The sequence below is a fragment of the Muntiacus reevesi genome, chromosome 1 (genome assembly GCF_963930625.1).
Source record: "Muntiacus reevesi chromosome 1, mMunRee1.1, whole genome shotgun sequence".
In the NCBI taxonomy this organism is placed as follows: domain Eukaryota; kingdom Metazoa; phylum Chordata; class Mammalia; order Artiodactyla; family Cervidae; genus Muntiacus; species Muntiacus reevesi.
This window is the reverse complement of record NC_089249.1, coordinates 184418107-184442293: the sequence shown is the minus strand read 5'-3', so window position 1 is coordinate 184442293 and position 24187 is coordinate 184418107. Positions and strand designations below refer to the sequence as shown.

Sequence of the window (24187 nt, the reverse complement as noted above, 5' to 3'; positions counted from 1 at the left end):
AGGACATGCAGACTCCCTGGTTTTCTCCTATTCTGCCCTGGAATGTTCATCCTCCCCCAAGAGAATGAGATTTTCCTTAGCTTTCCCTCCTAAACTTTTGCCTCATGTCCCTTGAGCACATTGAGGACACACAATCTGTGCTCTGAATTTTACCTAACAATATTGAGCCTTGCCCCACCGCTCACGTTAACAGACATCTGAGCATCTTTCTTAAACCAATTTTTTATAACGACACAAAAGTGATCAGGGAAGCCTGGTGTGCTGCCGTTCATGGGGTCGCAAAGAGTGGGGGTCGCAAAGAGTGGGACAGGACTTAGCAACTGAACAACAACAAAAAGTGATTAGAAACACATTAGATTGTGGGGGAAAATAGATTATTGAAAATAATCTTGTAGCAGTTCTAGGAAAACGCCCACCTTGTCTCCAGAGCGTGTGCTCAGCGAGTTCTATCCTCTTGACAATTCTAAGGTCGTTATGACTCTATTTTACATATGGGCAAACTGAGGCTCACACAGCGACCCCCACGCGTGGGCTGGATTTATAGCCAGGTCTGGGGACTCCAGGGCCCATGCTCTTAGTATCCAACAACCCCTGAGAACATCTCTGGGAGATCGAGAACTAAGATGATAAAACCATGTTGCAGCAGAGGAAACTGAGATTCGGATCTCAACCCAGATCCTAACTATCCAGGTCTGCCTCGTGACACAATCGGGGGCTTACACAAATAGAAGTGGGACAGAGAATCGGGTTGATCCCGGCGGGGAGCAATTTCCGAGGCAAGGCAGATTCTAAGCTCTAACACCTTTACTGCACAGACCCACGTTCAGAGCGCTCCAAGTCTATGAGGGGGGGCGGGGGATCCCGAGCCTGCCTATAGGTTGACGTCATTCCTCCTAGGGGGCAGTTGCTGAGGCTACGAGGCACTTTGTGTCTTTAAGACCATTTGGAGGCGGGCCCTAAAGCCTGATTCCGCCTGGAGCTCTCCTCCCCTTTAAGGCGCGCCTCAGGGGCGGGGCCCTGACGTCCCCTTTAAGGCGCGGTCCGCGTCCGCCGGCAGAAAAGCGGCTTAAAGGCGACTCGTGGCGCGATGGCGGCGGCCCCACGCGCGTGCAGGGGACACGGGCGGCCTCTCCCGGTACTGCTGCTGCTGCTGCTGTTGGCGCTGCCGCCTTTGGGGGGCCCGCCCGGAGCCGCCGCCTACTTCCCCGAGGAGCGCTGGAGCCCCGAGTCGCCGCTGCAGGCGCCGCGAGTGCTGATCGCGCTGCTGGCACGCAACGCGGCCCACGCGCTGCCTGCCACGCTGGGCGCCCTCGAGCGGCTGCGGCATCCGCGGGAGCGCACGGCGCTGTGGTGAGCGCGGCGCCCACCGGCTCCGCATCAGGCCTGCTGTCCCCGTCCCGGCGGGTCCACGCCGCGTCCTGCCCTCTGTCTTCGCACTGGGCAGGGCGGACTAGACCCACGCGTGCCTTCTGCTTGCTGTCTCCTTCGGGCGGGCCAGACCCGCGCCGCGCGCGCGCCCTGCCTGCTGTCCCGCATCAGAGAGGACCAAAGCCGCGTGTGCCTTCCTGCCTGCTTTCCTCCGCCGCGTTAGCACCGGCGGAACCGCGCTGAGCCCGCTGGCCCCTTTAGGGTGGGGCGAGCCACTGCTCTGCAGCCTACCGTCTTCCCTGCCCCCACTCCCATTAGGACATATCCGGGATCACCCGTGCCGCGCAGCCCGGGACTAACCCCCTAACCCACTTGGGTGCACTCACAGCTTCAAACATGCGAAGCCTGAGAACCACCCCCCCGCACTGGGGCGTTGCCGTGGCCCACATTGTACTTCTACTAACTGAACGTCTTTTCGCTCCTGCTGCCGTTTTGGTCTCTGAGCCCAGCCTGAATCAGACTTCCTGACTACTGGAGTGGGTGGGTGGGGTGCCTGGCGGATGGCGGAGGGTAAGGGGAGCAGATTCTTCCTGGAAGCGGAATGGGGCAGGGCCAGGAACAAATCTGGCTGGTGACTCATCGCTTCCTACCTCAGTTTTCTCATCTGGAAAGTGGGGATACTAAGCTAACTCTGAGTTGTTTCTGAAGATGAACCAGTTAATGAGTGTGAAGCCCTTGTGCTGGGCATCAGTGACCCGAGTTGTGAATATTATAATAATAATTTTGTTCGATTTTGTTGTTATGACTGTCATCAGTGTTACCTTTGTTGTCAACTAAATAACAATTCATTTGGGAGAATAGCTCTTGACTGATGGCTTCCAAATGTTACTTTTCCCTCCAGTCCAGAGAATCCAAGCACATAGTTGGTGCTTAAGAAATGTTTTTTGAATGAATGAGTGACAACAACCCCACTACTCACAGGAGAGAGTTGAAGAAGGCAGGACCAAACCTTATGATATATATGTATTTTTACTAAATTGTACATATTTAGTAGCGAATATGGTCGTAAGATCTTAGATGCCCTGGAATACTGGCATCATATCTAATGTGTTTTTCCAAAATTATCTTGTGTAGTCCCCTCTGCAACTCAGTGAAGTGGGCCCAGTCCTCACCCCCATGTGTTACAGATAAGGAAACTGGGGCATGCTGGGGGGACGTGTCATGCCCAGGGTCGTGTAGCTGGTGTGAGGCCCAGCGGGTATGTGGCAGCCCTTGCTGCCTTACTGTTGCCTGTCCTGCCTCCGTCTCCCTCATTCCACTCACTGTCCTGCTCTGTCTACAGGGTGGCCACAGACCACAATGCAGACAACACGTCAGCGGTGCTTCGGGAGTGGCTGGTGGCTGTGAAGGGTTTGTACCACTCTGTGGAGTGGCGGCCGTCGGAGGAGCCCAGGTGAGCGCCAGGCCTTGCCCTGATCCCCCTCTCCAGTTGAACCTGGCTGTGTCCCTGCTCACACACCCTCCATGGCTCCCATTGTCCTGAGACAGACATACTCGCCCCCTCCCTTCAGCCCCTGACGTTCCAGTCCAGCTCTGCAGCCTTTAGCACTGGCTCTGGCTACCTACCACCTCCCCTCCTGCTTCCCCAGGGGGCCATAATCCTTCTGTTGGACTTTTACCCCCTCTTTTTATTCCACCTGGAATTCCTTCATTCCCTGGGCTTTGTGGTGGATGCCCGCTGCTTTATTCCTTGTCTCTCTTAGCTCAGTTGTTTACTTTCCCCACGAGCCCTTGGCCGATGTGGACTTCAGTTCCTTTCATTCTTTCGGGCTTTAGTTTTGTACCTACCCACTGCCCAAACCAGATTAGGAGTCTAGGAGGACAGGCTCCCAGTTTTTTCCGACTCCCCCTCCCGCTCAGAGATGGGGGCGTGTCCCTACAAGGCAGTAGAGGCCCCTGTGCCCCTCACCCCTCTCCAAGCTTTCTTCCCCTCTGGGTCTTTGCACACACTGTGTCCCCTACTTGGGACACACCATACCTCCATCCTCCTCTGTTTTCTCCTTGCTTCTTCCCAGCCTTCAGATCTAGCTTACACATCCCCTCCTCCAGGAAGCTCTCTCTGACTACCCCACATTCAGCCAGCTCAAGGCCTCTCTGGGCTCCGACAGTGCCCTGTGCTTCCCCCATCACAGCTGCCTCTCTGCAGGTCCTATCCAGATGAGGAGGGCCCCAAGCACTGGTCTGACTCACGCTACGAGCATGTCATGAAGTTGCGCCAGGCGGCTCTGAAATCAGCCCGGGATATGTGGGCTGATTACATCCTGGTGAGTTTCTCGGCCACCAGCGGGAGGTCTGGGGTCTCCAAGGGAAGGCGGAGCAGTGGGATTCAGAGACCAACCTTAACCCTATTTTACAGAGGGGGAAACTGAGACTCTAAGAGGGGAAGTGAGTTGTCAGAGGTGACACAGCTGGTTAGTGGAGGAGCTGGGTCTTGATCCTAAGCCACCTCGGTTCTTAATCATCAGAAGTGAGTGGGTTTTTATGTCCCTTATGGTTGGACCCTTGCTCATCTCCCCTTTTATCACCATCACCAGTGATCTGATATCTCTGCACAGACCCAGTGATGACCTCTGGGTGATTCCGAGAAGCAGGAGGATGGGGTGGGGGCTGGGGGATGTTGGGTGACACTGAGCTGCTGACCCCTGACTTTCACTTCCCCTTCCTGGGCCCCTGGCAGGAAGGGGCTGGTTGAGGTTTGAATGCAATATTGGGATACATGCCCACAGATCACGAGTCTTCTGTGAACTCCTTCAGCCTGGCCCCTTGACCGGGCGTGGTCCCCTCACTTGGTGCGATGGGCAGTGGGCACCGACCACTGAGCTTAACTCTCTGGAGGTTGAATGTAATGATGCCAGACTAAGTGCCTATGGTGGTTTCCCATCTATGCACCAGACCCCAAGCTTTGATCTTTTCCTTCTCTTTAAAAAAATTTTTTGGCTGCGCTGTGTGCAGGCTACTCTCTAGTTGCGGTGCGTGAGCTCCTCATTGCAGTGGTTTCTCTTGGTGTGGAGCACGGCCTCTTGAACACATGGGCTTAGTAGTTGTGGTACATTGGCTTAGTGGCTCTGTGGCATGTGGGATTGTCCTGGACCAGGGACTGAACCTGTGTCGAACCTGTGTCCCCTGCGTTGGCAGGCAGATTCTTAGCCACTGGACCACCAGGAAAGTCCTGGTCTCTATCTTCTTATTTATTTATTTTTGGCTGCGCTGGGTCTTGGTTGCTGCATGTAGGCTTTCTCTAGTTGTGGCAAGTGGGAGCTACTTTCCGTTGAGGGGCCCGGGCTTCTCATGGCGGTGGTTTATCTTCTGGGGCACTGGCTCTAGGGTGCACAGGCTTCGGTAGGTGCAGCTCCTGGGCTCTGGGACGCTCAGGCTTTGGTAGCTGCAGTGCTTGGGCTCAGTAGTTTCAGTTCCTGGGCTCTAGAGCCCAGGCTCAATAGCCGTGGTGCCCGGGCTTAGTTGCCACTCGGCATGTGGGATCATCCTGGATCAGGGATCTGACCTGTGTCTCCTGCCCTGGCCAGTGGATGCTTTCCCGCTGAGCCCCCAGGGAAGCGCTGGTCTGTACCTTCTTAATCAGTCAGCATATGTCTATCAGCTGCTCCCCGTGCCCTCCTCGTGCCGGCCTGGGGGACACAGTGACGATCAGCACAAGCTGAGCCCCCGCTTCCCCGGGAGGGTGAACGTGACCAGAAAGCAAACAAAACCGAACGAGGAAGTATCAGAAGGCGGCCCCCGCTCTGAGACACTTGGCAGCGTGATCAGTGTTCGGGGCTCCTGTAACAAGGTGCCAACACTGAGGGGCTTCCCATGCTACAACTTTCTGGTCTCACACTTCCAGAAGCCAGAAGTCTGAAATCTCGGGGAGGGGGCTTCCTTGCCGCTTCCAGCTTCTAGCAGCTTCAGGTGTTCCTTGGCTTGCGGCAGCATCCCTGCAGTCTCTGCTTTTGTGATCACGTGATCTCTTCTAATAAGGTCACCAGTCACTGAATTTAAGGCCCACTCTAATCTAGTGTGGGGCTTCCCCCGTGGCTCAGCGGTGAAAAATCTGCCTGCAGTGCAGGAGCTGCAGGAAACAAAGGTTCGATCACTGCATCGGGAAGATCCCCTGGAGGAGGAGCAACCCACTCCAGGATTCTTGCTGGGAGAGTTCCATGGACAGAGGAGCCTGGTGGGCTACAGTCCACGGGATCGCAGAGTTGGACACGACTGGAGACTGACACTTTCTCTTTCACTAATTTAGTATGAATCCCATCTTTTTTAAAATTGATTATCCTTTTATTTGTTTATTTTATCTTCTTTTCCATTATGGCTTATCACAGGATATTGCATTTAGTTCCCTGTGCTATACAGGAGGACCTTTTTGTTCATCTATCCTATGTATAATGGTTGACATCTGCTAATCCCGTACCCCTCGGCCTCCCTCCCCCACCCCTCATCCCGCTTGGCAACCACACGTCTGTTCTCAGAGTCTGTGAATCTCTTTCTGTCTTATAGAACAGGTTCATTTGTACGGTATTTTAGCTTCTGCTTGTAAGTGACATCACATGGTATTTGCCTTTCTCTTTCTGGCTTACTTCACTTGGTATGACAATCTCTAGTTGCATCCATGTTGCTGCAAATGGCATTATTTCGTTTGTACTATTCCATTGTATACACACACATGTTTTCTTTATCCGTTCATCTGCTGATGGACATGCAGGTTGTTTCCATGTCCTGGCTGTTGTGAATAGTGCTGCTAGGAACATAGAGGTGCATGTGTCTTTTTGAATTACAGTTTTGTCTGGATATATGCCCAGATCTGGGGTTGCTGGATCATATGGTGATTCTATTTTTAGTTTTCTGAGGAGTCTCCACAGTTTTCCATAGTGGCTGCACCAACTTACATTCCCACCAACAGTGTAGGAGGGATGAACTCCATCTTAATTACATCCGCAGAGACCCAGCTTCCAAATAAGGTCGCAGTCCCAGGTACCAGGGGTTGGGGACCTCCCTTAGGAGGGGGCCCTAGCAGAGATCTGAAGGAACAGAGGAGCCGGTCTCAGTGGGAGCTGGGGGTCAGTGTCTGAGGCAGAGCGAACAGAGCAGGAAGCAAGTGTGGGACATTCAGGGACTGGCTAGGAAGCCAGTGTAGCCAGAGTGAACTGGTGGAGGGGCTGGTGCTGAAGTGGTGAGTAGGGGCCGGACTATACAGGCCAAGAGGGAGGGATGTGGCTTTTACTTTGAGGGTAATGGGGAGCCATGGAGGGTGTGTGAGCAGGGGAGGGCTAGGTTCTGATTTCTGATTTTTAGAAGTTCCTCTGGCTGCCATGGGCGTGGGGCCGATGGGGCAGGAATAGGGTCAGCAGGAGGCCAGGGTGGGCGCTGGTTTGGGGCTGTGGCTTCGGGATGTGTTCTGAGGCTGAGAGAACAGTCCCTGCTGGATGTTTGGATGCCAGAAGGACCTCACATCCTGGCGTGAGCCTTGTGGGGAGGACAGAGCCATCTCCTGGGAGGAGGAAGGAGGCAACAGGCTCCTCCTGGGAGCCTGTGACTTGGTGCCTTATCAGACCATTTTATAGATGGGAGAATGGAAGCTTAGAGAAGTGACAGCCTGCTGGGTGGCCTCTCAGAACCAGTGAGGGACAGAGGTGGGACTCAAACCTCCTGGAGCCATCCAGCCCAGGGCCACCTTGTCTGCCTTCATGGGTTTTGCTTTCATGGTTTGAGGTTGGCTGGTTTTCACTTTTTTCCCTCAGCAAACCTGGGTGGAACTCAGGGATCTGGTTCAGAACTCAAAGCAGCTTTTGACACGCTGCTGTATTTTTGTAACTGAGGGCTTTGGTAATCCATATTGGAATGTGAAATCATTTGTTGAGTGTTTTGGGTTTTTTGTTTTTTATATAATTTTATGCATTTATTTGGGGCTTCCCAGATGGTATCGTGGTAAAGAATCTGCCTGCCAATGCAGGAGACTCAAGAGATCCAGGTTCCATCTCTGGGTTGGGAAGATCCCCAAAGGAGTAAATGGCAACATGCTCCAGTATTCTTGTCTGGAAAATTCCACAGACAGAGGAACCTAGTGGGCTTCTGTCCATGGAGTTGCAAAGAGTCAGACATGACTAAGTGACTGAGTACATGTATTTATTTATGTTTTAGTGCTCTGGATTTTCACTGCTGCACGTGGGCTTTCTCTAGTTGTGGCTAGCAGGAGCTCCTCTTCTTTGCGGAGCACAGGCTCGAGGGTGTGCAGGCTCCGTAGTTGTAGCTTACAGGCCCAGTTAAACCATGGCATGTGGAATCTTCCCGGACCAGAGATGTAATCCATTACCGCCTGCATTGACAGGCAGATCCCCATCTACTGTACCACCAGGGAAATCCCTAGTGTTTGAAAATTATTATTAAAAAGCCCTCTTTTTATGGATACTGTGGGTGTTACTTATAAGAAAATACATAAGAAACAGTAAGAATTGGTTTAAGAAAAAAAAACAAACACCATACCTTGTAATGTCACCTCCTAGAGAGACTCACTCTCTGGCTGTGTTTTTTTAATGGAGGTACAAGTCACGTAACATAAAATTAGCCCTTTTCAAGTGTACAAATCAGTGGCATTTAGTACGTTCATCATGTTCTGCAAGCACAGCCTCTGTCTGGTTCCAAAACTAGCTTTCATCACCCTCCGGGGAACCCAGTGCCCACGAGCAGTCACTCCCGACTCTCCCGTCCCTGGTGACCATTGATCTGCCGAAGTTTCTGTGACTTGGCCTGTTCAGGGCGTTTCGTAAACTATGCGTAAACTAAACTGGTTCTGACTTCACTCGGCCTGGGGTTTTCAGCGTTCACCCATGTTGCAGCGTGTGTCCCTGCATCACTCCTCGCCACGGCTGAGTCATGTTCTGTGCATGAAAGGACCACATTCTGTTTTCCTCCGCTGATGGACACGTGGTTGTTCCCACTGTTTGGCTTCTATGGATAACGCCTCTGAACATGGTGTACAAGTGTCCGTCCCAGTCCCCGTTTCCAGTTTCCTCAGTCTGTATCTCTGAGTGAACTCACTGTAACTCGATGTTTCACTTTCTGAGAAACTACCAGACGGTTCTGGCCGTTTTCACTGCGTGTATGCTCCAAGGTCACAGATTCAAATGTCCACAGCGGCTGGGCAGGAAATATAACAGGACCGCATGGTGTGTCCCCAGGGGCAGCCGCCTCCCATCTCCAGCTGCGCCTTACCTTGTGGGAATGCCGTTCCCATGTTACTGGAGAAGGCTGGTGTTCTAGTGTTTGCTGTTTGCAGCAAATGATTCAAGCATTCTCAAAACCCTGCATGGGTAATGGATAGCATGTTCTGTGGACCAGATGCATTAAAAAAAAAAAGAAAAACCAAGAATCAGACCTCCTGACAGCTCTCTGTAATAGACTGTGATCTGTATGTTTTCACATCCCGGTAGAGAGATCCTTACCTGTTTTATGTTGTTTGATTTTCACTTGTCTCGACTCTAACCAGACAATGGGACAGGGCCAGTTTCTGTAGCTGATTCTCCACGGCTAGACTCCTGAGTCGTTCCCAGCTTGTGTGATGAACGACTCTGCCGTATGGCCTTCCGGGGATGACCAGTAAGCGCACACCCCCCGTGATGACCCTGTCTGTGGGTTGGTGAATTTCCTTCCAGGTTGCCACAAACGGGTGATCATCTTTTTACTCCAATATTCAAAGTGTTAAAGGAAAAAAAGAACCTTACGTAAAGATCCTATTTTTACGAATTTTTTGGTTGGTGTTTAACTCACATAGAAAAAAGCATCTTCCTCCTGGCCCCTCCCTGCAGAGGTGGCTTCTGCTCCAACCATCCTCCTTATCAACCAGTGCTTCCCATCTTGTAAGTTCCCATAAATGGAGCCACGTGATGCACCGGCTGTCACTTCCGGGGTCTCTCCAGCACTGTGTGTGGGACCCGCTTGTATTGCTTTGTGTCGTGTGGCCCGTCCCTTCTGGCCGTGTAGTGTATTTCATCATGTGATCGTAACTCTGCTGGTGGCTTAGGTCAGAGCTGTCTGTTGAGAAGCACGGGGGCTTCCAAGGCCGCGTGTGCTACTCAGGGTACCCCAGGCCCCGGGGACGCTGGCCTCGGCCCCAGCTGTTCTAAGCCACAGCCTAGCCCAGGTGGCTCTGATGGCCCACGCGGATGCCACGTTGGGTGTTTTGCAGTTTGTGGACGCCGACAACCTGATCCTCAACCCGGACACACTGACCCTGCTCATCGCAGAGAACAAGACGGTGGTGGCCCCCATGCTGGATTCCCGGGCTGCGTACTCCAACTTCTGGTGTGGGATGACATCCCAGGTCAGGGGGCCTGGGGGTGGTGGGGGCTGAACAGAGCAGGTAGGGGCTGGGTTTGAAATCTAGCTCATTACCATGCTGCCTCATCGTGAGCATTTTATAAACACCATTGTGACAATTCTTAAATTAGGGGATGGGCTGCGATTGTTTCCACCCCACCTGCTGCCCCGGCCGCCAGTACTCTGAGGAAGAAACACAAATACAGAGGGGGGAGAGACTTGCCTATGCAAACATAGCTACGATGTGGTAGTGCCCGGATAGGACTTCAGGCATGGCTGGATCCATGTATTCAGCTAACACTCCTCTTCCTCCTTCCCTTGAGTGACTTCATTTTCAAACTCCTAGGGAATAATTCCAGCAGAATTCAGCTAGTTCCCTCTGATTGAACCTTGTCCAGTCTCCTTTTTGACCTGAACCAATTACTGAAGCCAGAAAAATGCTAGGCTCTGATTGTCCCAGCCCAGAGTTGAGGGTGGGGTTGTAGGGAAAGCCAGAGGGAGTGACAGACAGGTGCTAGAGTAGGGCTGTGCCTCGGGAAGGGGCCAGGTGGCTAGAGCCAGCAAGCTGATCTGTCCTATCTCTTCCTGTCTTTTTGTTTTGAATTGATATATAATTCATAAACTATAAAGTTCACCATTTTAAAAGTGAATAATTCAGTGGTGTCTATATTTTAAAGTATTTGTAGAAGTCTAAATTTATATGCTAACAATTCCAATTTGTAAAGGGTACAAGGAAGAGAGATAACTCCAGATTGCTCCAGAAGCTTGTAGAACTTCTAAAAGATGCCCCCTGACTTTTTGAAGTCCCGCTTCTGGTGTTTTAATTTTAAAATCAAAGAATCTCAAGTGTCTGGTCCCTTTTCAACCTTTTAATTGCCCTCCCCAAATGCTGCCTTTCTGATCAGAAGTATTGATCTGGGTCTGTGAGTAACTATTTCCCTGTTTCTCTACCACTGCCCAGCGACTGAGGTTTGGGGGTTGGAGACTCCTTGGCCCTGCCCAGAGCTCTGCACTCAGGGAATGCCCACTTCAGCCAGAAGCTGACACCTGGTCTTACTCTCCAGGTGTTCTGGGCCTCCCATTGTCCTGGTCCCCAGCCTGCCCTTTAGGGACCCCCACGCAGAACTCTGCCTCCACTCCCCACAGGGCTACTACAAGCGCACGCCTGCCTACATCCCCATCCGCAAGCGGGACCGCCGGGGCTGCTTTGCCGTCCCCATGGTGCACTCGACCTTCCTGATTGACCTGCGGAAGGCGGCATCCAGGAACTTGGCCTTCTACCCTCCGCACCCTGACTACACCTGGTCCTTTGATGACATCATTGTTTTTGCCTTCTCCTGCAAGCAGGCAGGTGAGCCCGCAGGGGATTTGCCATCCTGGGGTGTCTGTCTGGTTCCTTGGGACCAATTCTCAGCCCACAGAAGGCTCCCAGAACCAGCACTGCAGAGTAGATCGATGACTTCAGTGCAGCTGTATCCAGGTGTTCAGGGGCTATCCTCAGGACCCATTCTCTCTCCAGCCCTGGCTCTGCTGGGTGACTTCACTCCCCAGGTCTTTAAGACCTCCTTACTGATATTTCCCTATATTCTTCCAATTATCTATAGTTAAGCATAATTGCTCTGTAGTTGTATACTTAGGGCAAAAAAAGTTTTTTTTAAAGAGAAAGAGAACACTGAATGATGAGTTGTCATTTATTTTAAAGATGGGTCAGCAACTCATGGCCCGTGGGCCAAATCCAGCCCACCATCTGTACTCACTCATATGGACACAAGCTAGAATGTCTTTTGGGTTCTAGGATCCAACTCCCGTGTATGTATGTTGGGGTAATTTCCCATGCCAACCAGCAATTCTAGGACACCAACAAGGTGTCTGATAATTCAGCTCAATTCTATTTCAATTTTGACTCTGTCTACTTGGAGATAGCATCCAATTCCACAGGCTAAGGTCTCAGGCCCACAGAACTGACCCCTCTCCTGCTTCAGATGCTGGTCACAAGTTCAAGTTGTCACCTGTGGTTCTACTGCATACTCAGTTGCTCAATTGTGTCTGACTGTGAGACCTTATGGACTGTACCCTGCCAGGCTCCTCTGTCCATGGGATTCTCCAGGCAAGAATACTGGAGTGGGTTGCCATTTCCTCATCCAGGGGATCTTCCCAACCCAGGGATAGAACTCACATCTCCTGCATACATTGCAGGTGGATTCTTTACCACTGAGCCACCCAGGGAAGCCCACATGCTTTTGACCAAATGGCTATACATCAGAGGTTTCACAGCTTCCTTGGGTTCTGCTAATTTGCAAGAGCAGCTCACAGAACTCAGGAAACTCATTTACTAACTAGGTTACTATTTATTATAAAAGTGTATATAACCCAGGAACAACCTTCAGGAAAGGATGCATGGGGCATGGTGTGGCGAGGGGCGCAGAGCTTCCATGCCCTTTCTGGGCACATTCTGAAGGCAGACTTGAGTTGTTCAGATAGAGCAGTTTGGCCCACAAACCTAAGTATTTACTATCTGGCCCTTTAATGAAGCGCTTCTCTGGTAGCTCAACAATAAAGAATCTGTCTGCAATGCAGGAGCCTCAGGAGATGTAGGTTCGATCCCTGGGTTGGGAAGATCCCCTCGAAGAGAGCATGGCAACCACTCCAGTATTCTTGCCTGGAGAATCCCATGGACAGAGGAGCCTGGAAGACCACAGTCCATGGGGTCACAAAGAGTGAGACACAACTGAAGCGACTTAGCACCCACACACCTTGAATGAAAATCATTTTCGTTGGGATTATCACTTTAAAAAAAGGTATATGCTTGTTATAAAGTTTTAAACCATTCAAAAAAATATTTTAGCTATTCAGAGAAGGACAAACACAGACAGAGGTAATGATATTCATGGTTTGTCCAACTGCATCTCATTTCTGTGCATAAATGTGAGTTTTTACTGTTCACCCACCATTTTGTGGTTTGCTTTGTCGTGGAAGCCTGCGGGCCCTGTCAGTACCCATGCAAGGTGCTTGTTAACAGTTCTGGAGTTTTTTTTGTCTTCTCGTCTGGCATTGTGAACCCCTCTTCTGACCCCAGTTCCCAGATGGAGTGCTGGGGTGGTCTCTGCCAGTTGCTGGGAACAGCTGGACCCATTTACGCCCAGCCCCACGCCGGGCAGTGAGGCTAATGCTGCTGCTAGGAGGCTGCCTCCGAGGCCTTACTGCTCTGTATTCAGTTCTCGTCGTGGTTTCCTTGGCCCCAGAGGTCCAGATGTACGTCTGCAACAAGGAAGTGTACGGCTTTCTGCCGGTGCCACTGCGGTCACACAGCACCCTCCAGGACGAGGCCGAGAGCTTCATGCACGTGCAGCTGGAGGTCATGGGTGAGTCTGTCTGCGCCACCGCGGGAGGGCCAAGTTGCCTCCCTCTCCCCACCATCTCGCATCTATCCGTGAACACTGACTGAGTGTCTGTGGGCATCAGTCTCTTTGCCGGGCACTGAGAATCCAGTGTGAACAGTCGTCCCCACTCTCATGGCTTACAAGCGGCTACGCATGGCATGCTTGGGGAAATCAGGGTGAGCTTTCTGGTGGGGTGGCATTAAGATACAGGGTGAGTTAACTGGAAGGGAGATTGCAGCCGGAGGGAGCAGCATGTGCAGAAGCTGGGCGGATCGAGGGGCTGCGAGCTCAGAAAACAGGCAAGATTGGTGGGGCAGAAGGGGGACAGAGCCAGCAGGCAGGGCCACGGTGGGGGCATCAGACATTGGAATTAGGAGCGGGTCTTGTCCCTGGGGTAGGCAGGAGCCGTGGAGGGTGTTGGAGCATGGAAGGTAGGAGGTTTCACTGATGACCCTGGATGCGCTTGGCTGTGTCAGCCCCCAGACCCACTGTTTGTTTCTTATCTTATCTTATTGGACACTTTCTTTTTTTTTATTTGAATACACTTTGAAAAGGAAACTTTAATATGTATTTTTACTGTGGTTGCAAGCTGCTGTCTCTCTAATACATATACAAATAAATCCATGGACTATTATATTAGCACCTGGACCTCTGGTGAGGTGGGCTGAGTGCACAGGGCTGAGCTGCCGTTGAGGCTGCTTGAGGACGGGGCCTCTGCCCCAGCTGGGGAGCCTCTGAAGCAACCACACAGTGAAGCAATGTCCTCTTCTGTGGGGGCCTGGCCCTGCGCCGAGCACCCGCTTCCCTGTGAAGGCCTGTGAAGCAGCACAGCGATTCCTTCCACTGCACAGAGAGAGGATTGGAGGGCCAGGCCCCTGTCCTGGGGCTCAGCCCCCATCCCTCCATCCATTTCTAGAAGGTTCTATCTATGGCTCTCCCTTGTGGTTGAAGATGGAATGACACCCTGCTCTCTTTTAGAGGGGGCTCTGGGGTCTGCCTGCAATGAGGGAGACCCAGGTTCGATCCTTGGGTCGGGAAGATCCCCTGGAGAAAAGAATGGCTACCCACTCCAGTATTCTTGCCTGGAGAATTCCATGAACAGAGGAGCCTGGCAGGCCACAGTCCACAGGGGTCACAAAGAGTCAGACACAGCTGAGCGACTAACATGTAACACTTTGGGTCTTTTGAGATAACACCTGGAGGCTTCAAGGTCACCAGGGCGAAGACCCCCCCCACACACACACACACCCAAGTGTCTGCCCATGTAGCTGTCCAGGCCCAGCACGGCGGCCCCACCGCAGTCCAAGAGGTGGGTCTCTGCTAATTGCCAACTCCTTTCGGTGACTGGACCCTGAGAAGCTTCTCTGTGGCTACTATTGATGGTCCTAGTTTAAATTTTCACATATATTCTTGTTTCTGGTCAGGAAACCGTTCACTCCGCTGTTATAAACACAACAGAGGCATGCATATTTTCCTGTTTTTTTTGAGGGCTCGAGCAGATCACCCAGGACAGAGAGAAGGAGGGTCTGGAAGCTTACAGTTTACAAGTTCTTGTGAAAACTGTCTTTTCTCTCTACCTGTGTGTGGGTACCTGGTCCCAGGCTATGCATGTGATTTTACATGTGTTCAAAGATCTTTCTTACAATAAAATTTCAAGCTTACAGAAAACCTCGAAGAGATGCCCTCTGTTCATGGGGAATCCAGCAACTTGCTTCCTTCCCTGCCTGCTCATGGAGTGTCTTTCCACTTGGCCCCATACACTTGGCTCATTATGAGTCCTGTTCTTTGAGTTTTAGCACACAGGGCAGTGACGGGTCACGGGTGTGCAGCGTGATGATTGTTTTTATATCCTTTTATATCCAGATGCAGACCAAGCCCTGACCCTCCCCAGTGTCCCCACCGCCCGGCATCCACCAGCTGACAGGCTTTTCCCACTTTGTGCTTCACATCAGTGGAATCACACAGTGTGCGGCTCGGGTGTCTTCCACGCAGCGCCCTGTCTGCGCTGCCGCTGGCTGCTGAGTGTGGCCATGACTCACTCCCTTCCTTACTGCCTAGTATTCCATGTAGATGTTCAGCTGCAGATTTGTTTGCTCTTGGCTGTGTCATATGTCGGTTTACCCATCTTCTCTGGGGCATGTAGGGCATTTCTTGTTTCCCTGCATTGCAGTGTGTACAAGAGAGTTCTAGAAATGCATCTGTGGGTGCAAAGTTAGGAAGTATCTACAAGATTGCTCTCACTTCTTACACCAGTTACAACGTCAGGAGTGCCCAAGAACAGGTTCAGGTTGGATAATCTACTAGAAGTACTCGGAGCTTGCTGCAAGCTGTTATACTCACAATTTATTACAGGAAAAAGACACAAATTACAATCTTGGCAAAGGGAAAAGGTGCGTGGGGCAGCATCCAGGAGAGTTCCAAGCACAGGGACTCCTAGTGTCCGCACTAGCGCATGACAGCATGCGCGGTGCAGTGCCAGCAGGGCTGCTTCCCAAGCCTCTGCGTCGAGGGCTTGTGCTGGGCTCATTCAGGTATGGCTGACTGCCATGTGGCTGACCCCCATCTCCAGTCGCTGTAGAGACTGAGCCAAGACCCCCACCCTACATCACACGGTTGGCATAGATGCCCACTGTGGCCCAAGGCCTGAAAAAACAAAGACATTTCCAAGGTCTTCAACTACCCAGGAGCAGAGAGCAAAGGCCAGACCTGTCTGTGGTCAAGATTAATCCCTCACCCTCTAATAGGTCTAGCAATGTTACAATTTTTTTTTTTTTAAATTTGACTGCATCTGGTGTTAGTTGCAGCCTGCGGGATCTTCCACTGTAGCTCACGGGCTTTGTAGTTGCCCATGTGCCGGCTTAGTTGCCCCGAGCAAATGGGATCTTAGTTTCCCGACTAGGGATTGAAGCCACATCCCCTGCACAGGAAGGCAGATTCTTAGCTATCGGATGACTGGGGAAGTCCCTAGGGGTGTTGCATTTTTATATCACTGTGACGTAGCTGCATTGCCTTGCTCTTTCTGGACCCTAATATGCTCCATTTCCCCAGAACTGATAAGACAGGATAAAGAGATACCTCCACTTCCCACAGGCAGATCCTTCCCACACGTACACCCCACGGAGGCAGGCAGAGACTGAGAGAGAGGGGGAAAGTGATTTGCAGCCAGAGTCTCAGATCCCAAAGCCTTGCCCTTTTGGGTCCCAGGGTCCCCTGAGGATGGCAGGGGGTGGCAGGGAGCTGTGATGGGCCCCGAATAGGAAGAAGCCCAGGGCACAGTGTCGCTAGAGGAGGAGGCCCAGGCTGTGAGGTGGAAGGCTCCGGGTGGACTCTAGGGCTCACCCAGGCCTCTCCCAGACAGAGGGGCCTGTGTCTGCCCTGCTAGCTCACACGGGGCCTTTGTTCTTGGGGAGGTGGATGCCACACTCACCGGCACGCTGGGCTTTTCTGGGCCAGACTGGTAGATACCAGGAGCCTCAGCAGGCTCACAGCCCCCTGTGGATCTGTTCCTTCTATGGGAAACCATCAGGCATAGGCCAAGACAGGGCTCTGGGAATGTGGTCTGAGCACCGCCCACAGCAGCCAGAAGGGGAGTGATCGTGACCACCCTGAGATTTTTAGCACGTCTGGGCTTGTAGGTGGGTCACTGCAGTCACAAGGCCGCCAGCTCGCTGTGTGTCTTCAACCCGTCTACCCTCTGTGTGCGTCTCTGTGTCCAGGTTTCCCATTTTTATAAGGACCCCAATCACACTGATTACATGCCAAGTATATTTGTGTAGTGGCTCAGTCGTGTCTGACACTTTGTGCCCCATGCACTGCAGCTCTGTCCATGGGATTCTCCAGGAAAGAATACTGGAGTGGGTAGCCATTCCCTTCCCCGGGGGATCTTCATGACCCAAGGATCAAACCTGGACCTCCTGCATTGTAGGCAGATTTTTTACCATCTGGGCTACCGGGGAAGCCCATATTGATGAGGGCCCACCACCCTAATGACCTCATTAAAGATCCTATTTGTAAATAAGGTCACCTTCTGAGGTACTGGGGATCAAGATGCCAGTGTATCTTTGCAAGGAGGACACAGTTTAACCCAAAATAACATGTGTGATTTCATGGCATCATCTCATGATATAAACCTCTGAGAGGCTTTTTAGCCCATTTTCAAGATTGAGGGAAGGAGGAGAAGGGGGCGACAGAGGATAAGATGGTTGGATGGCATCCCCAACTCAATAGGCATGAGTTCGAGCAAACTCTGGGAGATAGTGAAGAACAGGGAAGTCTGGTGTGCTGCAGTCCATGGGGTCGCAAAGAGTCGGACACGACTTGGTGACTAAACAACAGTACAGATGAGGAGTGTCATTCCTTTGCTTGGTTTATGAGTTCGTGCCAAGCTCCTTGTTGGGTGCCAGGGAGCCAGTGTGAGTGGGTGGACCTGGTGTCCGTCTGGTGGATCTCACGGGAGATGATCAGAGAAGTGGGACTTAGGGTAGTGGAATGAGGCTTTGACGAAAGCCCAGGTGCTGTGGGGGACTCCAGAGAGGTGCCTGACTCAGCCTGGGGAGGTCAGGAGACTCCTGTTGGTGCATCCCAGCCCCCCCCCCCCCCCCAAGAAGACATCTTAGCTGATAACTCAGGGAAAGGGACGGGGTTTCAGCAGAGGCCCAGAGGTAGGAATAGGGGACGGGTAAGTCTGGAGCAGTGCCAACAGCCAGAGTGTGTAACAGGCAGGGGAGAGAGAGTGGCACCGCTTCTGCGGGCGGGGCTGGGTCAGGCAGGGTCCCAGCATCAGGCTGAGCAGCCCGGTGCCACGGAGCCATGCAGAGGCTGGGGAGGGGGCGTCAGGAGCGAGGCTGGCGCCCTCCGTCTCCATGACCCCCTGGTGACCCCTCGGCTTTGCTGCCCCCCAGTGAAGCACCCACCCTCGGAGCCCTCGCAGTTCATCTCAGTGCCCACCAAGACGCCAGACAAGATGGGCTTTGACGAGGTAGGCGGGGCGTCCCCTCGGGGCGGGGGCCGGGGCCCAGTCTGGAGGGTCCAACAGAGGCTCTGCGCCGCAGGTCTTCATGATCAACCTGAAGCGGCGGCAGGACCGGCGGGAACGCATGCTGCGGGCCCTGGAAGAGCAGGAGATAGCGTGCCGGCTGGTGGAGGCTGTGGACGGCAAGTGAGTTGGACCCTGCTGGGGGAGGGGCGGCGCCACGGGTGGGTGTAGACCACCCTGATGGCCGCCGCGGAGGGGGCGTGGGTCTGCCGCTGGCTGGGTGCTCACAGACCTGCGCTCGGGTGTAGACCACACCCAGGCAGGCCACATCCGGTCCACGATGGGTTGGGGGAGGGTGGGGGAGGGAGGCTCGCTAACTGGTGGGACTGTAGAAAGATGCGGTCTTCCTCTGCCCCCGACCCCTCCCCACTTGCAGAGCCATGAACACCAGCCAGGTGGAGGCTCTGGGCATCCAGATGCTGCCCGGCTACCGGGACCCCTACCATGGGCGGCCCCTCACCAAGGGCGAACTGGGCTGCTTTCTCAGCCACTATAACATCTGGAAGGAGGTATGTCTGGCAGGGGGGCAGGACCCTCCTTAGCCCTTCTTTTTATTAAAAAAAAAAATCTTATTTATTATTATCTTTATTTATTTGGCTGCATCCGGTCCTAATCGCAGCACTCGGAACCTTCCCTTCACGCGGGGGCTTTTCCTTGCAGCTAGGGGATTCTCCAGTTGTGGCGCTCGGCCTCTCTAGTTGTGGCTCGAAGGCTCAGTTGTCCTACCGTGCAGTATCTCAGTTCCCTGATCAGGGATCAAACCTGCGTCCCCTGCGTTGCAAGGCAGATTCTTAAGCACTGGACCACCAGGGAAGTCCCCTCCTCGGGCTTCTTAACAGCTCAGGGAGGGAATCCCCGGCACCCCAGGCAGGCTTCCAAAAGCACTTCAGGACACTCAGCCTCTCTCCTTGGGTGAATGTGGCACCCGAACCCCGGGTGGGGCAGCTGCCATCCTTCCACTGTGCAGATGTGAGTCCTGAGTCTGAGGAGGGCTGAGCCTGACTCTAGAAACAGGTGGGGTCTGAGGCCCGGGACCTCCCAGTGAAGCCTCTTCATAGCCAGCCACTATCAAGTATCTGGAGCCTGGGCACCGTGCTCAGAGCTTACTAGTAGGAGCACCAGCCACGGTGATGCTAACTAACGCACACCCCACACACTGGTACCCCACCAGCCACAGAGGCTCCTCAGACACCCTGGGAGGGAAAGGTTATGATGGGCGAGGATGCCAGATGGGGCTTTGAACCTGGGACCATCCAACTTGAGGCCAGATTTGGTGTTTGAGGCAGTGCATTCCCGCCCAGGTTGCTCTCTTTTTCTGACGTTCATCATGGAAGGTACGGGGCAAAGGTTGCGGTGTCCAGGCATCTGTGGAGCCAGAGGGGATCCAGGTTCAAGTCCAGCCCTGCCTCCGAGCGGGGTGAGCTCTGAGCAAGGAAGGGATTTCCCAATCTGAGCCTCGTTTTCCAAATGAAGAAGACAGAGTCTTCAGTCATGAAGATGATCGAGTTCATTCATTCAGGGAAGATTTGTCAAGTACTGACTGCGTGCCCAGCCTGGTGCTGGTCCAGGGGACACGACAGCCCCCCAAGACACACCCAGCTCCCACAGGGGATTCACAGCCCTGGGAGGTGGGGAGACTGATGATAAACCACAGGGAAATGACTAATATTGAAATAAGTGAGAGGCACCTACAGGAGAGGTCCAGGGTTATGAATCGTCCTCAACTAGCAGTTTTGGGTGATAGTCATGAAGGATCTCTTTAGTTGACGTTGGAACTGAGGCCAGCAGGGTGAGAGGGATCCTGCCTGCTGCTGCATGGGAGAAGGGTGCTCTGTATCAAAGGCATGGCAGGCGCAGGCCCTGGGGTGGAGAGGGGCAGCAGGCTGAGGCTGTGGAATCTGCTTCCCAGTTGTAAGGAGAAGGTTTTGGCCAAGAGGTAGATCTGAACTATTGGTGGTGTGTGTGTGTGTGTCTATTTTGCTTTTTTCCTGGTGCCCCAGACCTCTTAAGCAGAACTGGCTTTGGGGTCAGGCCTGGACTTTATCTCTCCAAGATCTCAGCGGGGCCTCCTCCCTCAGGTTGTGGACCGCGGGCTGCAGAAATCACTCGTGTTTGAGGATGACCTACGCTTCGAGATCTTCTTCAAGAGGCGACTGATGAACCTTATGCGGGATGTGGAGCGGGAGGGTCTGGACTGGGACCTCATGTGAGTCGGGCCTGGGTGGGGCCTGGAGACTAGCTCTGAGGGCCTTTGCAGGTTAATAGGTTGGGTCGACTTGTGGGAGGTTGGCAGGAGGACTCAATACTTGACCTGGAAGTCTGGGGTCTTAGAAGGCTGCCAGCTCTTTCAGGGCTTGGAGACTTGACTGGAGCCTTCCTCTTACTTAGCCAATGTGGCTAAGATTTGACCTGGAAGCCTGTGGATGTGGCTAAAGCACTTGGGGATGTGGCCTGGGTGGGTTTGGTCAGGGCTTGGGAGCAGGGCGGAGCCTTTGGTGCTGAGTGTGGGGTGTGGCCAAGCGACTCTGGGCCTTAGACCAGTACTAGGTGGAGGGTGGCCAGAGTATTTCCAGAACAGTCTCATGTAGGTGGGTTGGTTCATCCCCCTCTGCTTCCCCCTCCCCTGCGCAGAGCCCTGATCCGGGTTCTGAGCCTCAGACTCAGCAGCGTGTCCTTAAAATGAATAGTGATGGGTCCCCTTCACTCCTGACCGCTTCACCTGCACCCTCCACCTTGCCCACCCGTCCCACTGCCCTCTGAACCCAGAGCAGCTTCCTTCTCAGCCCCACTCTCCCCCGTGTGGGCCCTAGACCGCTGTGGGCCTGTTCCCACCCAGTCCAGTCACACGTGCCTCCGCAGTGCTCCCCAGCTCCCCCCACCCCAGGGTCTGACAGCGGCTCAGTGGCTCCCTGGGTTAGCATTCTTGGGCAGGTGAACAGGCGGACGGTGACAGAGCCCCCATTCTGCACCCTAGCTACGTGGGCCGGAAGCGGATGCAGGTGGAGCACCCCGAGAAGGCTGTGCCCCGCGTGAGGAACCTGGTGGAGGCCGACTACTCGTACTGGACCCTGGCCTACGTGATCTCCCTGCAAGGCGCCCGCAAGCTGCTGGCTGCCCGGCCGCTCTCCAAAATGCTGCCGGTGGACGAGTTCTTGCCAGTCATGTTCGACAAGCACCCAGTGTGAGAGGGGGCGGCAGTGGGCCAGGGGAGCTGGGGTCTCGCTGTGCAGCTGGCCTGGGTAGGGGGGCGTGAGGCTTCTCCTCTGCCTTCTCTGCCGCTTCCTTCATGAATCCCCTTCGCCACCCGCTTCTGTCTCCTACTGCCTCTGACCCCCACCCCGCTCCTCCCGCGCAGGTCTGAGTACAAGGCCCACTTCTCCCCTCGGGACCTGCGCGCCTTCTCCGTGGAGCCCCTGCTCATCTACCCCACGCACTACACAGGGGACGACGGGTATGTGAGCGACACGGAGACCTCAGTCGTGTGGAACAACGAGCGCGTCAAGACCGACTGGGACCGCGCCAAGTCCCAGAAGATGCGGGAGCAGCAGGCCCTGAGCCGCGAGGCCAAGAACTCCGACGTGCTCCAGTCCCCGCTGGACAGTGCCGCCCGGGATGAGCTCTGAGAGCTCTGAGGGCCGGTGGCCGTGGAGCCAGGGCAGCGGTCGCTGGCCCGGCCCCACATGCCCACCGGGGACGGCAGGGCCCCTGTGGCCCCTGGCAGACCCCGGAGGGCTCCCTGCACGGGGCAGCGTCCAGCCGGCTCTTGCTCAGCAATCACGTGCACGCAGGCAGCATAGGCGGACTGGGTGGGAACTGTTCATCTCTGGGTGCACCCAACACTTTGATTGGTCACAGGGTGCCAGGTTCCCGCGTTCTGGCAGTGAATGAGGTTTGATTACTCCCTCCAGCAGTGATGGAGTCAGTCATCAAGCGTTATCGATCCTCCATCAAGAATCAGGCGCTAATGATACACATTCACTGTTTCAATTCATGCAAGTATTTATTGAGTGCCTACTGTATGCAAGGCACCATTCCAGGCTCTGGGACAAGTGAGGCAAACTTTCATTTATTTGAACACATACTGAATACCTACTCTGTGCCCGGTACTTGCGACGCAAAAGTTCTTACTGACTCGGTGCATTTATGGGGTGCCTGCTGTGTGCCGGGAGCTGAGTGTGGTGCTAGGGCTAAAGATAATCAAGGTGCATTTCACTCTAATTGGTTTCTTCTCCACACATCCAGAGAGCATCTCCTGCACTAGTGATGCAGATGTTCAGTCAGCATCTGATCCCCCCACAGAGATGGACAAGTCCTTCCATTTCTTCATGCAGCAAGCATTTATTGAGTGCCTGCTGTGTGCCTGACCTCGCGGACTCCCAGTGGGGCTGACTGAGTTTGATTCCTCTCCTGCACCACCCCCGTCACCTGAAATGTGTGTACCTAACACCCCCCCACCACTGCCCAGGAATAGGCAGACTCTTCCCTCAACAGGGAGAGCCACGAGTTTCAGTGACCCCATGTCCTCATGCAAGGCTCCCCTAGACCCAGCCCCCCTGGAGGGGGCAAGGACCCCCTGTCCTCGGTTGCTTGGCCGCCCTGCCCTGCATCTCAGGTGTGGTCTACCTGCTTGATGGCATTCTTTTGTCCAAGCCTCTGGTGGGATCATGTGTTTGGGGCCTCGGATGGGCTCCGCTGCACTGGGGCGCTATCTGTGGCCTGGGCAGGACGTCCCTCAGCACAGCCGGGAGGACTGACCGTGCCTTCAAGCCTGAAACAAATGTCAGAACCGGCCAGCGGTGCCTCGTTCTCTGAGGGGTAGCTAACTGCTGTCCCAGTCGGGTTCTGGATAACTTGCTTATTTTTTTTATTAAATGTTCCTGGTTGGGTTTTCACAAACATCTGTGTTCCCTTCTTGGCCCGATGGTCTGCTCATCGCCTACACACCACCCACTGCTTCAGACCAAGACGTGGGAGGAAAGCAGGTGCTGGCGAGGAGCCAGAGAGGCGGGGGGAGGGTGGAATGAGAGCCTGGGTCCCAGCGCGCCCCGTGAAACTCACCCAGAACAGCGCGGGGAGGACAGCTGGTCAGCCGCACTCTGTCCTGTAGGGTCAGCTGCAGGGCTGTCTCAGGTGACAGAATGAGGAGGGGGCTGTCATAGTTTGGCGTCTGCAGAAAATAGACCCTGAGATGAGGACTTGAGTTATCCAAGAGGGGACCCCCCCCCAAGTAGCCCCCAGGGTGACGTGAAGAGGAGCGGGGAGGAGTCCTGCAGGGGTCGCCAGTGAGCCATTCATTTCTTCAGTTGCTCAGTAGCGTCCGACTCCGGTCACAGGGAGTCATTAACTACAGTAACTGGGGACCAGAGCTGGGGCTGAGCAATGCAGGGCATCGACCCTAGAGTGGTCCCAGCCCCCAGGTGAGGGAGGTGGGGCATTTATCCACCCTCAACGGCATGTACATTTTCTGGGTCAAATACTTACACGTTTTCAAGATTCTTAAGCCCTTAGAGCTTGCAGGGGGCTTTTACAAAATAACAGATGGTGTGTGATCCTACTGAAGAAATGAGAACTTACAGCTAAGCAAACTGAAAAAAGCAAAATTAAATCACACCTCCTCAGAGACAACTTTTTGGTGACAAACCTTTTCAGTCTTAGCCATGTGCATGGTGCAAATATATACATGTTTTGAAAAAGAAGTTTCATATTACATAAACTCTGTTACAACCTGCTTGTATTTTCTCTCACATAACATGTATTTTCTCCCACACAACACATTTTTATTTCAGAAACAGGATCAAATTGTATCCAGGTTTTTTTTTTCCTCCCCCTGCAAGGTTCTTTTTAAGTTTAACAGCATATTGTGGACATTCTAATCAGTGCAGGCACCTACCAGCTCTTTTTGGATTGTTACATATAATAAAAAATACCATTATCAGGATGGACCAGCCAGCATTTACTCAATCATCCTGACTGAAGAATATCACAGTCTGGCAATGAACAGCATTGTACAACACATCTTTCCTACTGGATT

At 53.4% G+C, this 24187-nt stretch overlaps 1 protein-coding gene across 1 annotated transcript; it reads left to right on the top strand.

Annotated features, from left to right (window-relative positions):
* The first annotated feature begins 1039 nt into the window (after nucleotides 1-1039).
* Nucleotides 1040-23052, top strand: COLGALT1 (collagen beta(1-O)galactosyltransferase 1). Its single transcript, XM_065917451.1, has 12 exons — nucleotides 1040-1350; nucleotides 2711-2821; nucleotides 3575-3692; nucleotides 9611-9745; nucleotides 10888-11092; nucleotides 12984-13103; nucleotides 18023-18099; nucleotides 18173-18279; nucleotides 18533-18665; nucleotides 20235-20362; nucleotides 21131-21337; nucleotides 21512-23052. Exons 1-12 carry the CDS (start codon nucleotides 1088-1090, stop codon nucleotides 21777-21779), a joined length of 1872 nt encoding a protein of 623 aa, XP_065773523.1. The 5' UTR covers nucleotides 1040-1087; the 3' UTR covers nucleotides 21780-23052.
* The last annotated feature ends 1135 nt before the right edge of the window (nucleotides 23053-24187 follow it).